We start from the raw sequence: 16,044 nt of genomic DNA, 5'->3' as shown, positions 1-16,044 counted from the left end.
CCTGGGCGCGAATGCACGTCTGGCGGCGCGAATGGAGCGACGCAAATGGCTGCGCGCGGTCGCGAGAAGCGCCTTTCGAGTGAAGTTAATTTTTATTTACTTTTTCCGCGTTTCGAGTCGCCACAGCCAATCAACTTCGGGAACATTCAACGGCTCACGCAGGGGGCAGGGATGAATCATGGCAGCCGCTTTGCGGTTGCCGGGAGCGATCCAACACGGCCAGCTGAGCTTTCAATATGAAACAGAGCCAAGCAAGAACCCTCACCTGGCTTGTCGAACGGCGGAAGCGAGAACTTGGGACAATTGGTATGGGCAGTGTTTGCTTCACTTAACAACCGTTGAACCGTAGTTACTGTGCTAAGCTAACGATAGCGCAGCATTGTCAGCACAATATTTAGCACGGTCTCGGCCACTCGATTGCAATATTGAAACTTTTATTTTTTGGCAGGCGAGTATTGCCGCAAAGAATAAAGGTGCTGTCGGTGAAAATATTGGCTCTGTCACATCCCAGAAAAGTGAAAGTTCTCAGCAATGCTCTTTTTTCCGGATCTACCGTGAAGTGCACAGCAAACTCGCCCCCCCCCCCCCCCCCTTCTCAGCAATTATCATTATGTATTGATGGCGTTTAGTCTCAGTACAAGCCTTTGCGGGAGCAGCACGCTTGGGAGCTATTGCAAAAATTCACTATGTATTGAAAAGAAAAATTCCTTGGAGTGAATCTACGTAATGGAAAAAAAAAATCTGCAATGTGGTGAATCCGCAATATTGGAGCAGCGAAGTTGCGAGGGTTCACTGTACTCAGTACCAAAGAAGTAGCTCTCGGTTTCAAGATGGTTGATGACCCTTAATTAGGAGTGTCCGTCCAATTCACCTACTATGCATGTACTATGCATGTACCATGCATGAAGATGTTAGAGTACTTGGAGAGAGCTCATGCGGGCTTGGGCACAACGTGCAAAGTCCACTCAGGAAGGCTGGAGCCAGCTGTGCTTCATAATTGCAATATTTGCACGGTACAGCACAACAATTTCAGTCTCTATCACATATCCTATAAATTAACACGTTGAATACATTATCAAAATATAATCTAAGAGAATAAACCCAAAACAGCATTCAGTCTTCAATCAATTCAATCTTCAATCATTTTTTAAATTTCCTTTTTTAAAAAGCCCTTTCACTTGCAACGTAAATACTGGGTCGGAACCAATCATTCGCTTCTGTGTTTTCAGGGCTATTCACACGTGACTCACAATCCGGGTACGTTGGGGAACGATCGAAGGATTTTTTTTTTCTCAAGACTGCAGCGCCAGACAGTCACGCCTCCTGTAGCGATTACTGTGTATATTTTTCCATCTTTGTCTATTTTACTAAGGTTACGTGTCATGTTCTACTCTTTTTATCAGCATGACGTCAGGATTGAATTGCTTTAACCCAATCATCACTGTGGACGAATATCTCGGTACATTCTTTCAGAGACTGCAGTAGTTCACGTTTCCTTCGCCTTCTCCCCCAAAGCTTGGAAATGTAAACGTCTTTATTCAATTGTTTTTTTCTTTGCTTCACAGCTGACAGTAATGTGTTGTTTTACCTGAGTGATGCTCTGACCCAACTGTTGGAACATAAAGAGGAATACACCCAATTTGGTGTAATCCGCTACCTTGCTGAATAGTATGTTACATTTCTGACGCTATTCATTTACATGACGTGCAGTCTAATCTGCATCACTTGGCTGTGATTAAAACATGTATTTGTATTTTTGCAGTTTCAGCAGCGTGAAGAATAGTAACCATATCCTCTTCAGAGACTTTAACTATATTAGAGGCACACCTCATAATAGAGCCTCATTCATTAAGGTCTTCTGGAGATGCTACCGGCAGATTGGCAAAAGTGGAGGTGAGAGAAACACTTAAACTGTCAGAATATTACCTAATGGCCTGAGAACATTTTTGAGGACAAATGGTCGCACAATTTTCCAGAAGTAGATGTGAACAAAATATTAACTGACTCATTGTCAAATACATACTTGCCTGTGTTTGGACGTTGGTCATTCTTCTCCAGCATTTTTTAAACATTTTTGTTTTTCACAGATACTGTTGATTTTGATGTAAAAATACAAAAATGGACACACATTTTTGTGTGTGTGTGTGTTTTTTTTTCAAGCCAAATGCATACTATAACAAGCATCCAAAATGTCCAGTACTGTTGCCTTTTGCAAGTCAAGTCATCTGTTTTCCATCTTGTGTTTGTTGCTTCTAGAGCTGCTTTCCATGTTGGAGTACAGCTCCCTGCTCCAGTTGCTTTGTCCAGACTTCCCAATGGAGATAGTAAAGAGTGCAGCTAGGTCTGCTCATTGCAATGTAACACATCACAAAATTCCAGTATCAATTCCGGAAATGTTTTTTCTTGTTCAACATCATTTTGAATGTGTGTACTGGAAGTGCGAGCTTCATCTGTGATGCTTTGTTGACCTGGTATTGGGGAGGTTCTCAAACTTTTTTCTGAATGTGCTTGACTGTTTAGCCAATAATCTCAGTTTTAGTGTTGGGTTGAGAAAGATTTTAAAAGGGTAAACTCCGTTGTGGTTTTACCCGAGTTCAAGTTTATCTATTTTACTCAGTGACCTCCTAAACGGGCTAGTGGGACAAACTTCTAATGTTTATTTGAAGTCAGCTAGGGGAAAATGCCTCTAGACAGCCAAGACAGTTTTAGTCAGACATTATGAATAATTATGATTTGTAAATACACTATGTGTTCACTTAACACTAGATTGATGTGACTGTGATTTTCATTTAAAGGGACACTCCGCTCATTAAGCCATTTCAGGTGTGAAAGGTTATTGTTTTGCCTATAAATAATTTGATGTCTAAAATATTTTTAATGTACTTCCGCAAATTGCCAAATACTATCCATTTAACACAGTTTTTGAGCAGTTGTTTTTGGCAGTACAGTGTGTTGAACAATTATACTTCTTTATTCCCTATAGAATTGTTTTGATGGATGATGGTTTAGACTGCTTGATGTCTTTCTCGGACTTCCTTTATGCCTTCCAGCTACAATTCTACTACCAAGGTACTGTTTCATGTTGTCTGGATCTACAGTACTCATATAAAGAAGGGGCCTTTTGCATAATCAGTAAAGAAATCAAATTTTTCATACTGTAGATTGATTACTCCCAATTGTGCTTACAGAATTCCTGGATAGCGTGCTACTGATCTACCAAGATCTGTTAGCTGGGAAGAGTCCAAACACTGTTATTGTTCCCACATCAACATTTGTCGAACAGCTTCCTTGCTTGGCCGCCGAAGAAAATAAGGAGCAGGTTTTAGAAGTGGAGGCTTCTACTTTAGCTGAGTGTCTAGATGCTCTATGTGACCGCATCAAATACAGGTAGACCAGTTTTATTTAAGGCAACAAACCAAAAACAAAAACTCGTGGAAGACATCAAAATATACAATACATTCAGAATTTTTCCAGCCCCTTTTTTTCTTTTTTTACTTTCAAGAAACTGTGATTTTATCACATTCATTATTCTACATCAATATTTTGCAACCCATAATGGCAAAAAAAAGTATCTTGATAAATGAAAAATTCTACAGACAAAAGAATTCACTTGACAGACTTGACTAAAAATGGCAGATAGAATTTACAGACAGGTGGCAAAACTGTTCACAGAACTGTGCAATTATGGGAACGGAGCCTTGGGGACATGAAACTGAATGAAATAGATCAGCTCCAAAGATCCTCCAGGAAAGTGGGAAGAAGTTTCAGAAGAACACAACTTAAAGCCTTCAAACCAATCTACAGCATAGCTTTTGGAAGATGGGCCCTGTGTCAGAAGCCACATAGAAACCTCTTTTCAGGGCAAGATAAAAGTCTGGACTGCAAACCAGGATAGCTGCCTTAGACTGTATGATGGCCTCAAAGAATGTGTGCAACAAGATTCTCTGGTCTGATAAAATTAAGTGTACAAGTATTTTTAATACAGTAGCAACCAGGCATTACTGCCCTGCTTATCACCCAAGTTGATGGTGGGTTTAGAGTGGCACTGAATTTCCTTTTCTTTGTTACACAATACTAAGGCTGAAACTAAATTATTTTAATATTAAAATAATCTGCCAATTGTATTTTCAAATAATCTTGCTAAATCAGATACTTTATTTACCGGTATTTATCTTTGGCTTTCCATTCTTTATTATATTCTTTATCAATACCAGGACATTTCAGAAAATAGGCCAACACTCTAATTGATTTTCAAAGTAAAAGCCAATGTTTGCAAATGTCTTAATTTGATTCAACACTGTAGACAAATACTCGAATATTTTCCTGAAATTCAGAGGTTGTAGACTTTAATTGAACACGTTCTCTAGATGCTTAATTGATTATCAAAATGGTTGTCGGTTAATTTCACAATTGGTTTGTTTTCCATTGATAGAAACGATACATTTTCTCAATTTTGTAATAGAAACCACATTTTCTCCATTTTGTAAATTTTGTGTCCACAAATTCCTGCTTTTCATTTTGCTGCCTGTAGATGCCACCAAACGATCATTTGGAACTCCACGCCCTCTTGTTTACTTCATCCAAACACCATCTGCCCTGAAGGACTCTGCTAGATTTACATAATCTAAACCTCTGTGCGTTTGCTTTGTGTGTAGCCACCCACCCAGGTCCTGCTTACAAAAAGCACTGGAAGAGACTGACAAGGTGTCATACTACAGTTTGATGATGAGCCTGGCTAAAAATGAAACCGTAAACCAAATGATTGGTAAATATTTTTCCTTTTGTCAATATGTTATACCCACAGTCATCATCCCATGTGTCTCTTTGCTTTAAAATTACTTTATACACGCTGCTAAGCATCATGGTCATATATATATATATATATATATATATATATATATATATATATATATATATATATATATATATATATATATATATATATATATAATGTATATATAATATATATATATGTATATATAATGTATATATAATATATATATATGTATATATAATATATATATATGTGTGTGTGTGTGTATAATTAAAATTGTAGGGTCTTCAATTGTCTAACTAGTGCTTAATGTTTTTTTTTGTTTTGTTTTTTGTTTTTTAAATCTCAACTGTTCTATCTACAAAGTCCAACAGATCAGGGATTATTGTACAGTATTTTGCTTTCGTGCCCATGTGCCATTATCAGTGTCCATAACCACTGCACCTGTGCAGATTACAACATCAAAAAAGGGTTTAAACTAAGGCTGCATGATAATGGTCAAATAATAATGATGTGGTACTTTTGGCTTCTTCAGGCCATGACCTCCAACTCTCACTGGAGCAGTTTGAAGCGGCTGGTATCTTGGGGTCTCTTTCACGAGTGAGGGTAGGATGGAACGTGAAATCGGCAGGTGGATCGGTGCAGCGTCTGCTGTAATGCGGATTCTGTACCAGTCTATCGTGGTAAAGAAAGAGCGGAGCTGAGAGGCGAAGCTCTTTACTTACCAGTCCATCTACGTTCCTGCCCTCACTTATGGTCACGAGCTGTGGGCCGTGACCATACGAACTAGATCCCGGATACAAGGGCCCGAAATGAGTTTCCTACGCAGGATGTCTGGGCTCTCTCATAGAGATAGGGTGTGAAGCTGAGTCATCCGGGAGGGGCACAGTGTCAAGCCACTGCTCCTCTGTGTTGTGAGTAGCCAGTTGAGGTGGTTCGGGCATCTGGTAAGGATGCCTATGTCTCTCGGCTGGCCTGGAAATGCCAGGGAGAGGGAAGTCTGGTCTTCCCTGCTCAAGCGGCTGCCCCCGCGACCTGACCTTTGATAAAGCGGTTGAGGATAGATGGATGTATTGATTGAATGATGATTTATTTATTTATTTTTTAGCATAGCACTGACTACAAAGGCAGGATTGAAAAGTGTTGGATGGATAAGTGGTTTTATCAAATTTAAAATCTTGTTTGCATTTTGGTCACAGGAGCCTTACCGAGTAAAACAGAGGTACTGAATGACCCAGAGATGGACCAGGAACTGGACAAACTGTGAGCTGTGTATAGATTGCATTCTCTTTATGATTGTACCACATTCAACTTGCTTCTTTTTTTTTTTTTTTTTTAAAGATTCCTCTCTCTCCCTTTTTTCCTTAAATTGGTCCAATGTCACTTTCTCTCCACAGCATTGCACAAATCTCAGTCAGCCCAGGCAGCAACAGCAGTGGCAGTGCAGTGGGGATGTTGAAGGAGGTGCAGAGAAAGGCCTCCCCGAGAAGGAATATTCACCACAGGAGGAAGATGGAGGTAGAGAGTGACGGCTCTACAGAGGAGACAGATTCCTCTGAAAACTGAGCTGTCGTCTTTCGCCATGGTTTTCCTATAGTACATGACAAAACTTTCTTGACCTTGTCAAATCACAACACCAATTAATTTCATTCCCGAGTAGTATAGTGGCATGACATACTGGAATCTCTAATTTAAGGAAGTATCACAAGGAGGACCTTACTGTACAAATGTAATTTATTATGCTTGTTTGAGAACAACGTGACTGAAAGGTTCTATCATCTGACCTGCAGTCCTTCATACACTAAGCTACATAATGGTCTTTTATCTTTTTTGGAGGGGGTATTGGACAGAAGGATATGTTAACGCTATTAAAGATGCAACTGTGACTGTGCTGATATTTCCAAAACCAAAACTGATCACACCTTTGACAAGAAGTTTTCGTTAAAGGTGGCAAAAGTACTTTCTGGCACAAAAGACCGATCATAATACTTGTAGACGTTATTGAATGACTATTTTTGCATTTTTCAGCTTATCTACACTTGTCAAGCCACTCACGTGACTTTCCGTAATTCCCCAATTATAAGACACACTTTTTTTTTTTTTTTTTCCCAAAAATGAAGACCAAAAGTATGGGTCTGTCCTATAAAAGGTCATTTAAAAATTAGACTATATTTATTTATTTTTTAAATTCGACACCATTTAAGGAAGATTGATCCATCAGCCAGATAAGCTGGGTTTTGACGCACAAATGTGCACTTTTATATCAGCCGTATTCTTGCTTACAATAATTACTGTAATAGAACGAGCTAGAGCAGTGGGACTACAGTTTGCCATTAGCATCAAGTGCCTGTTGCAGCTAACAGTAGCTCGTGTTAGCCGATTTCCAGCTGATTCAATTAAGAGTGCACCAGTAAGAAGTCATGTGTTGGATATAGGTTCTGCAAGCTGTTCTAATGCTGTGTGGGCATGCAGGTGGTACAGGACATGTGAAATTACATACATAAATGAAACTCTTTTCTGCAATTGTGAATGTGTTTTATTGACAAGAATAACCATCAGCGTCAGTCTGTGCATAATTCAAGATCAATATCATGCAGTGTTTCTCCAAATTCCAATTCGTTTTTTTTCGTGTATAGAATAAATCTATACAAACATACCATCTCTATTGATACAGTAATTACGTACAATTGACCCTTAAAATGCTTGATTGAAGAGATTGAATATGATTTTCTAATGAACAAAACAACCTCCACTGTATCTGAACAGTGGAATGGTGTTCAGGGAAATCATGAAATGCTCCAGTTCTGTCTTTTTCCCCCTAAAGCTGGTAATTTATAACTTCTGTTACATTATCCCTACATGTTCTAATATTTCTATTTTACTTCAAAATGCCATTTTGAGCTCAAAACCTGAGGTTTGCTGACTTAATTACCGCTTATTTTTTCCACCTGAAATAGCCATGTTAGCCATATCAGTGAAGCCATGAATACCAAGCTGTACATATACGGCACTCATCTGAAGAGATCAGAAAATACAAGTAGAACCCAAAACAAAACATAAAAGTAAAATAAATAGGCACCTTTTTTTTTTTTGCATAAAACTTCAAAATACATTTCCTTCTTAAATCTGATATATACCATTCTTATTCTAGAGGCCATACTGGTGTGATCAGATTTAAGCAGAAAAAAACAAAAGTAAGGTCACGTGAGCTAAGGGAATGGGTGCAGATGGCACTGGGGATGAAGGTCACGCACCCCTTAAATTTAGGATGATGACCATAATCTGCCCCGTCCACTCCAAAATCTGCGGCAAAATAGATGACATTGTTGCTGCATAGCGTATGTCAGGGGTAGGCAACTGGTGGGGAATACTTAATAAAATGAGAAACAAATAAACATATTTGAACAAATAATCAGTCTCCACACACTAAAAATAAAGTTTTGCTCAACATTATAGCAAGAAGGAACAAATTCCACTAGTTTGTTACTCATTTTCTCCTATGCAAGGTACATCTAGTATCATTTACTGATCTCAAGTTGATTTCAAATCTACTTTAAAGCAGTGGTTCTCAAAGTGGCATCCGCGAACCCCCGAGTTCTCGTGGCCTGATAGCAGAGGGTCAGTGAATTCATTTTTGTTATTGATGAAAATATAGATTTGTGTTAGTATCCTTTTATGTCATGTTAATTTGTGGAAGTATTCATGAATCTTCAATAAAGCAATCAATTCAACCAGTTTCATATATTTTTACAAGTCACTAATGAGGCGATGAAACCAGCAAAGCTAAAGCGGAATTTTATATTATAATGCTGTTTTGGACTAAATAATTGTTATAAGGAGGCATGCAATTTGCAATTTGTACTTTTTAAATTTCAGTATTGCTGAAAATTAACAAATATACTTGTCAAATTGAATCTGTTGCTGAATAAAAGGGCACTTGTTTGGCTTAAATCATTATTTTCTCTATATGTTTTATTTCCGCAAACATCTTTGAAAAATGTCCTTTCAAAAAGGGGTCCAGACCCCAAATAGTTTGAGAACCCCTACTTTGTTGAAATTGTTTTGTTTTGTTCTTCTCCAAGCGCACTGTTTTTTATTTTTTCATTTTGTTTTGTTTTTTCTACCGTTTGTGGGGTTTGCTGATTTGATGCCTAAGGAACTGGTAGTTGCTTGTGCAGTGCCTCTTTTGATGTTCAGAAATGAGATGGACGCAATTATAGCATTTTCTAAATAAAATTTAAAAAAAATCCTAGTAGGCTGCTATCATATCCTATGCCTGTGGCCCTAGTCACAAGATGTGGCAGTTAATTGTTCTGTCATGTTGGGTAGCTAGTCACAATGATAAAAGATTGAGAATCTATAGTCAGAAATAAACAGCATTTGTTCTAAGATGATTTAAATATGAAATGAAAACTTTTTTTTTTTTTTTTTGCTGTAGTCATTACAGAACAATCCCCATATTACCACAATCACAATAATACTGAGTATTTACGTTATTTGAATTGTGAATTTCATGTAGACGTTGGATGTAAATGTCTTATATCCAAACATGTTAAAATAAGCTTTTGTGGGGCAGACAAATAAGAGTTTCGTCATGTAACACTAATTGAGCGGTACGCATTGTATTTTACAAGAATGTTTCCTGTTTAGCCTGCTTTCCATTCAAAATCCCATCTGCACTCTTGGTTGAGGGTGATGTTGACTGATATGACAACATACTGCAGCATTGCGCATTATACAAAAATGTACAAAACACTTGGGTCTTTTCGCTGCACAGACCTATAAAAGCATGTCAGGAGCACATGTTGCACAGTCCAGTCAATTTGTCGGCTTTACTAGGCCACAATATCATTTAAAGCAGTGGTTCTCAAAGTTGGGTTCGTGGCCTGATTACAGGGGGTCCGTGCATTAATTTGGGTTATTAATAAAAAATATATTTGTGTTAATTTTCTTGTATTTTATATCAAATTGTGAATGTATTCACAAGTCTTCAATAAAGCAATCCAATAAATTCAATCAACCAGTTTAATATATATATATTTTTTAAGTCATACTTTGAAAATGTGTCTAATTTACCCATGTAATTTATGTCATCATCAAAAAGCTTGATTACTTAGTCAGTAAATATTTGGCAGCAACGTGTTTGGGGAAAATTGACGAGGAAGCGTGCAGTTTATAAAAAAAAAATATAATCATCAAATTGAATATGTTGGTGAATAAAAAGGGCACCTCTGTTTGGATGAAATCAATCCTTCTCAAATAGTGAGTTAGGCCCAGTGTGTGTGTGTGTGTGTGTGTGTGTGTGGGGGGGGGGGGGGGGGGGGGGGGTCAGATTGAGAGCAACCTGTATAAAGGTTTTAAAAAGTTGTTCACAGTTTTTGAAAGTTAATTTAAATTGCAGGATACAATTTTAGGTATACTTATACAACTTTTATAGATAATCTTATTTAGAGTTTGCACGGTGAGTGTGTGTGTGTGTGTTTGTGTGGGTCACCCCCCACCCAAGGGAAAAGGCTTTGTTTTTGCCATGTGTAGTGTAATTGCAATAAAATAAGGATGGGCATCTTTTTTTTCAGGCATTTTGATGCACTTTGCTAAATATAATTGAGAAGCAGTGGCTTAAAAGTTTTTTTCCCCAAAACATTTGCAATGAGGCTCCTTGGAAAATTTGCTTTCCAAAAAGGGGTCCCTGGCTGCAAAACGTTTGAGAACCCCTGATTTAAAGCATGATGTCAACAGGTCACAAATCACATGTTTTTGGCTCAAGGAGGAGGCAAAGCTGCTTGCAGCAAGAAATGAGTGCTTTGGATTCGGTGAGCGCAGAACCATTATTGATTAAAATTGTTATTTATTTCTGAAGATGTGGCTTTTCTAAAGTGAGGGGGGAACCAGTTCATGGGACAAATGGCTCATGTAGGATTTTGAGGAACCTTTGCACAATAGAGGTGGAAGGACACTAGTAAATTATTTCACAGCAGAAAGAGGACCGTCGTAATTGTATACATGGCAAATTCCCACCATGCAGAACCCGCTGCTGTGGTGGGTGAAAAACAAGGACAGGTTTTGAGCATTATCCCAGCCCATATCAGTGCTTTTTGTGCAGCTTCTGCGTAAATCTGAAGTCAAGCAACCCTTAATCAGAAATACTAATTTTGTGGTGAAGAAAAATAATAAGTTAATAGTACAATATAAATAATAATAAACAATAGGTCATCTGGAAACTGATAAAAGTAGATTGTCTTGGGGCTTTAAGATAAAAATGTGTACTTTTCTATGTGTTCTCTTTCAACACTTTTTCCATATATGTGCAAAGAAAGAAGCAGGGCCATTATTTTATGATACATTATCTAATAGCGCTAACCTTTTAACAGCCTTTTGTAGTTCTTGATAAAAAGCCCTTGTTTGCTGTGCTGAGTCATTGAAGACATTTTAAAGACTGGAGAGGCACAAGGATTATTATTTTTTAACAATATAGAAATGTGACGCATCTTGCTGAGATGTGCACTTCATGCCCCTTTCATTCAAATCTAGAACTGCCGTTTTTTTGAGCAAAGATCAATTGTGAATCTGTGCTTTCAAGAATTAATTACAGCAAAGCAAACTAACAGTATTCAAAAGAAAAAACTAAAGATACAAAAAAATAATTTATGAGAAGGAGAGAAACACAGTTTTGTTCCAGCGCATGACAAGAACATACAAATGTAAATATGTCAGGAAACCAGTTCGTTTAAGATGGCTCACAGAGTTACTTTTGTGGCTATGACTCATATTTTTACATGATTAAAGGGTCAAATTTGCCTGACTGAAGGAATGCATCGATCTGAATTTGCTGATCTTGCCCAAATTTTGTGTCACTAAATTGTCTAGATTGATCAAATAACAATTGTTTTGTTGTCTTTTTATGCTTCCAGACGTAGACATAAAGCACATTCTGTATCGAATATGTGTGGTCCGGGGGGGCCGATATGCTTTACATTTACAATTGTGGATAGTTCACATGTGGTCCAAGCTGTTCAAACTTCCATCTAGACATCTCTATGTAACATACAGTAGCTGCAGGCGAGAGTAGTTGCCTGTATGTGAATGAAGATCGAAGGAAATCTATCATGCAAGCAGTCTCACGCAGGTCATTGAGGCGCTCCAGTTTGCGGTGTAACCCCAACGCCAAGACTGCCTCCAAAGGCAACTGGATTTCTTCCTTGTGGTTGAAGATGGTTCCCCTGTTTTCCAAAAGGATTCCTCTGTTTAAACTTTCTTGTAGTATCTAAATGGACAGAGTTGTAAACTAGTAATTACAAGTGATGACACGATTTTAATATGAATCGTGAAACAAGAAAAAAAACTCCAAAGTGAAAATATATGTCTTATGAATTTGATGCAGCGCAGATATCAACGAACTTTGAATGATTGGTTAACTTATGCTGGGCTCACACCTAATGATATCGTAAACTAATGACTAGAAGCCTTAAGGAAGGCTTAAAAGGTTTATTTATTGGCATCTTCTGTCATCTTGATCGAGTAGTGTGGCATGCTAGTCTTTCAAAGTTAGTCTTTTCCCAATCTTGGACCTAAGATGATATCAAAATAGTTTGGTAAAATTTTAAGTCTTTCAGCCTTTGCGGCGACGTGACACAACCAACAACCAATAGATGGACTCTAACAAAACCATAAATAGGAAACTTTGCAGTCACAAAAGCAGCATGAACGTAGGAGAAACACCGGCGAAAACGCTGATGCTCCACACAAATGGAGCATCCAAATAAAGGAGCGGGTGACAGAACTTTGGTAACGACAGCCCACCGATTCTCTTCTATCACTACAGTCAAGAGTCATCGATTAAAGTGTCAAGATATGATATCTGGAGCTACAGTACACGATCCAACAGATCGCTGTGGTAACCACTTCACTGGCACTTTTAGCTGTTGATAGTTGCTGTTTTAGCTCATTCATTAGCGCTCTGCGTTCCCAAGCCAGCAACGAGTGATATTAGTGGGTATGAACACCAAGTGGCATGGACACTGCTGGTGACATAACTGAAAATGTATTTAAATATGTTATGTGATAAAATGACAAATAATTACAAATTTGTATGTATATTTTGTATTACTAAACCAATGCCAAAATTCTGCTGCATTCTATCTTTTTTTTTCCTGAACAAACTGCTGCATAAAGCAGAGCAGCTTTCTAACTTCTCCATTTTGTATGTTTCTACCAATAGCCTGATGGTGAAAAAAATTCTTTGTCGACAGAGAATGCGTAAAAAATCTAGTTGTAATCTTTTAATTTATGACCCTGCAATATTCAGTCTTTATAAATCTCAGTCTGAGACTAGGATTAAATTCAAATCTGTCTTTAGATGTGAGATGGTAGTCTTCCAAGAGTCTTTCGCAAATCTTCTCAAGGTCTTCAATGTGCACATAGCATTAAACAAGTTATCCTACTTCATCTATAGCAGGTTTATTATGCTTACACACACTGTGACAACATGTTTTAGCTGCCAAAGTATATCCAATAAAAGACCTCTGGCAACAATATATCAAACCGGTTTATATCCTGCCTGTCAAGTTGGATGGGAGCACAGAGATCCATGTATTGCGATGTTATGTGATGTCTAATAATTGCATGACACACACAAAAAAATATTGTGCGGTCATTTGCTGCAGGGTTGCTTGAAAAGTAAATCTGGGGTCAAAAAAGGCTGGGTACCCCTGCTGATTGAAAATCTGCACAAATGGATGGTTTGCACATGCACACCAGTAATATTTAGGACATACGATTGCTCGAAGCAAAAAGAAGTGTTATTCAATGAAGATGTCTTCAGTGGGACAAGAGTATCCAATGTGTTCCTTGTAATACTGCTGGAAGGCCTTCCTGTAAAACATGGAGGAATACCATTCAGTTATGCGGCAGAAAAAAATTATTTAAAACCCTCTCAGTCCGGAACCATCATACTCCAGTCCATGAAGGTTACAGTGGACTGGAATTTGACGCTTCAGGACCAAGAGCGTTGAAAAGAAGCTGAAACTGTGCCTCAAATCTACTAGCACGTTTATTGAATATGCAAACACATAACAGGGTCTCGCTTTTGCACTGTGTGGTGTTATTGCACATGTAGCACCAGGTGGTTGCAGTTCTCAAGTCTGCCCAGGAGTTCTAAACTTTTTTCAATCACTGTCAACAACATGAAATTTCTACATCAAAATTCATCCCTCCATCCACCCATCCATGAGCTACAGCTTTATTCGGGGTCAGGTCGCGGGGGCAGCACCCTGAGCAGGGAAGCCCAGACTTCCCCCTCCCCGGCCACTTCTTCCAGCTCCTCTGGGAGGACACCCAGGCGCTCCCAGGCCAGCCGAGAGACATAGTCTCTCCAGCGTGTCCTTGGTCAACCCCTGGGTTTCCTCCCAGTGGGACATGCCTGGAACACCTCCCGAGGGAGGAATCCAGGAGGCATCCTAACCAGATGCCCGATCCACCTCAACTGCTTCCTCTCAATGCGGAGGAGCAGCGGCTTGATACAGAGTCCCTCCGGGATGACCGAGCTTCTCATCCTATCTCTAAGGGAGAGCCAGGAAACGCTGCGGAGGAAACTCATTTCAGCCACTTCTATCCTGGATCTCATTCTCGTTCTCTTGTTCTAATGATTAATCTGATTTAGATTTTTTTTTTTTAAATCAGCGAAATGTTTGTTACCTTTTTCTTCAGGTTAAAATAATTAAGATATTGGTGTTAATGGTCCAGATCAGGTGGCTCGATGGTTAAGTGCTAAGCTTGTACGCCTTAGAGGTAAGGGACCCAAGTTCAATCCCAGCTGGCTTCGGCCTTCATGTGTGGAGTTTGCACGTTCTCCACCGGGCAGTTCATCCCACACTCCAAAAACATGCATGGTAGGTGTATTGGAAACACTAAATTGTCCTTAACTGTGATTTGGTGCGTGATTGGTTGTTCATCACAACCCAAGCATTAATTGGACCAAGCTGGCTATTACTGGATGGAGTCCCTTTTGCCACGCTCCCTGTGAGCCGCCAACTACGCAGATGTTCCGCGTGCCACTCTCGAGCGCGAAGAAATCAATTTAGAGTGTGTGCCCGCCGTCTATCACGATTTACAAAATGTATTTAGCAAGGACCCAGACGCTCAATTCTTCAATACAATACTTTGAAAACAGTAAGTATGGTGCTGTACCCGGAGGAGCTATTATAAATTTGAAAAACTGAAGTGTATAATTTATTATGTGGAAGACAGAGCAGAATAAAAGACATCCTACCCTACTGACTTGGCCAGAGGATGTAAAGTTGTGTCTGCCATCATCACATGACAGGCAAAGCGCTGTTGGTCAGGATGTTTGGTGATGAAACCGAAGTACCTGCAGTACCATAATTAGGATCACTTGCAATGAGCATAGAAATAAAATGACACTAAAGGATCAAGCCTAGAGAGATTATCTCTAATAAAATAGCTAAGCTAAATAATTGTCTCCACTTACTTGCTATGTCTTGGATGACAACCACAGAATGAGATGTTCTTCAAATTGAAGAAATGGAAGCACTGTTCTCCCTAAAAGAGAGACAAAAAATAAAAAGATGAATGCACAAAAACTGAATGGTTGTCTTTTTGCACATACCCTATGAGCCGAGTGACACTGGTCCTGGACGCTGATCTTCACACCCCTTAAACTGACCTCCACCACACAGGCTGAAGGAGGCTGCCCTGCTAATCGCCTGTTATATGCAACCTGTTGGCACATGAGTTTAAAAATCAGTCCGTGAGCTTATCAGCACCATTCAAAACACATCAAGAGTTACATGGAAAATTCTGCCTGCAAAAGAGTAATCTTTTTTTTTTTTTTTGTGCATTAGTTGAGCCAAATTCCTTTGTGATAATCCATGGTGAAGCAAAATCTCTAAAAAAAAACTAGCAAACATCACTGTTTCTGTAATCCAAAGAACATATCTTTCGTGTTACATTCTGTATTGCAGTGCTTCTCAACACGGTGACTATAAATAAGATTATTATCTATAAAAACTATATAAAAGTATACTTAAACCTGTATCATTTTCAACCTTAACGAAACAAAAAAGAAAAATGAGTTCACTTTCAACAACTGTTAACTACTATTTACAGTGTTATACAAGTACAGATTATTCTAAAACAGAAAAAAATAACTAATTGCATCAAAATACCCCCCCATAATGCCAATCCTTATTTTATTGCAATGACACTTCTCATTGCAAAAAGAAAGCCTTTTCCCTGAGGATATATAATAATAA

General features: G+C 38.6%; 2 protein-coding genes across 2 annotated transcripts in view; one reads left to right on the top strand and one right to left on the bottom strand.

The window, feature by feature from the left end:
* The first annotated feature begins 1,260 nt into the window (after positions 1-1,260).
* Positions 1,261-8,725, top strand: cstpp1 (centriolar satellite-associated tubulin polyglutamylase complex regulator 1). Its single transcript, XM_088416827.1, has 9 exons — positions 1,261-1,459; positions 1,566-1,668; positions 1,763-1,893; positions 2,257-2,341; positions 2,984-3,069; positions 3,189-3,387; positions 4,656-4,765; positions 5,974-6,037; positions 6,172-8,725. The coding sequence occupies exons 1-9, from the start codon at positions 1,405-1,407 to the stop codon at positions 6,338-6,340; spliced, it is 1,002 nt and encodes a 333-aa protein (XP_088272953.1). The 5' UTR covers positions 1,261-1,404; the 3' UTR covers positions 6,341-8,725.
* LOC148421896 (C-Jun-amino-terminal kinase-interacting protein 1-like) overlaps positions 7,262-16,044 on the bottom strand; it is a 22,593-nt gene continuing 13,810 nt past the window's right edge. Inside the window, exons 9-13 of the mRNA XM_088416826.1 lie at positions 15,399-15,509; positions 15,261-15,331; positions 15,042-15,140; positions 13,549-13,645; positions 7,262-12,038 (exon numbers count right to left, since the gene is read on the bottom strand). Of these exons, the coding sequence (XP_088272952.1) occupies positions 13,573-13,645; positions 15,042-15,140; positions 15,261-15,331; positions 15,399-15,509 (354 nt within the window). The 3' untranslated portion in view covers positions 7,262-12,038; positions 13,549-13,572. The remainder of the gene's footprint in view (positions 12,039-13,548; positions 13,646-15,041; positions 15,141-15,260; positions 15,332-15,398; positions 15,510-16,044) is intronic.

Source organism: Hippichthys cyanospilos, chromosome 6 (assembly GCF_059441005.1).
Source record: "Hippichthys cyanospilos isolate Australia breed blue-spotted pipefish chromosome 6, RoL_Hcya_1.0, whole genome shotgun sequence".
Classification (NCBI taxonomy): domain Eukaryota; kingdom Metazoa; phylum Chordata; class Actinopteri; order Syngnathiformes; family Syngnathidae; genus Hippichthys; species Hippichthys cyanospilos.
This window is presented reverse-complemented; position numbering and strand designations above follow the sequence as displayed.

What these genes read in the sequence shown, in the direction of transcription:
- cstpp1 (XM_088416827.1), top strand. Translation starts at nt 1,405, where the DNA reads ATGACGTCAGGATTGAATTGCTTTAACCCAATCATCACTGTGGACGAA. An exon ending in CACTGTGGACGAATATCTCG is followed by an intron (nt 1,460 to 1,565) that starts GTACATTCTTTC and finishes TTTGCTTCACAG; the next exon opens with CTGACAGTAATGTGTTGTTT. An exon ending in GCTACAATTCTACTACCAAG is followed by an intron (nt 3,070 to 3,188) that starts GTACTGTTTCAT and finishes TTGTGCTTACAG; the next exon opens with AATTCCTGGATAGCGTGCTA.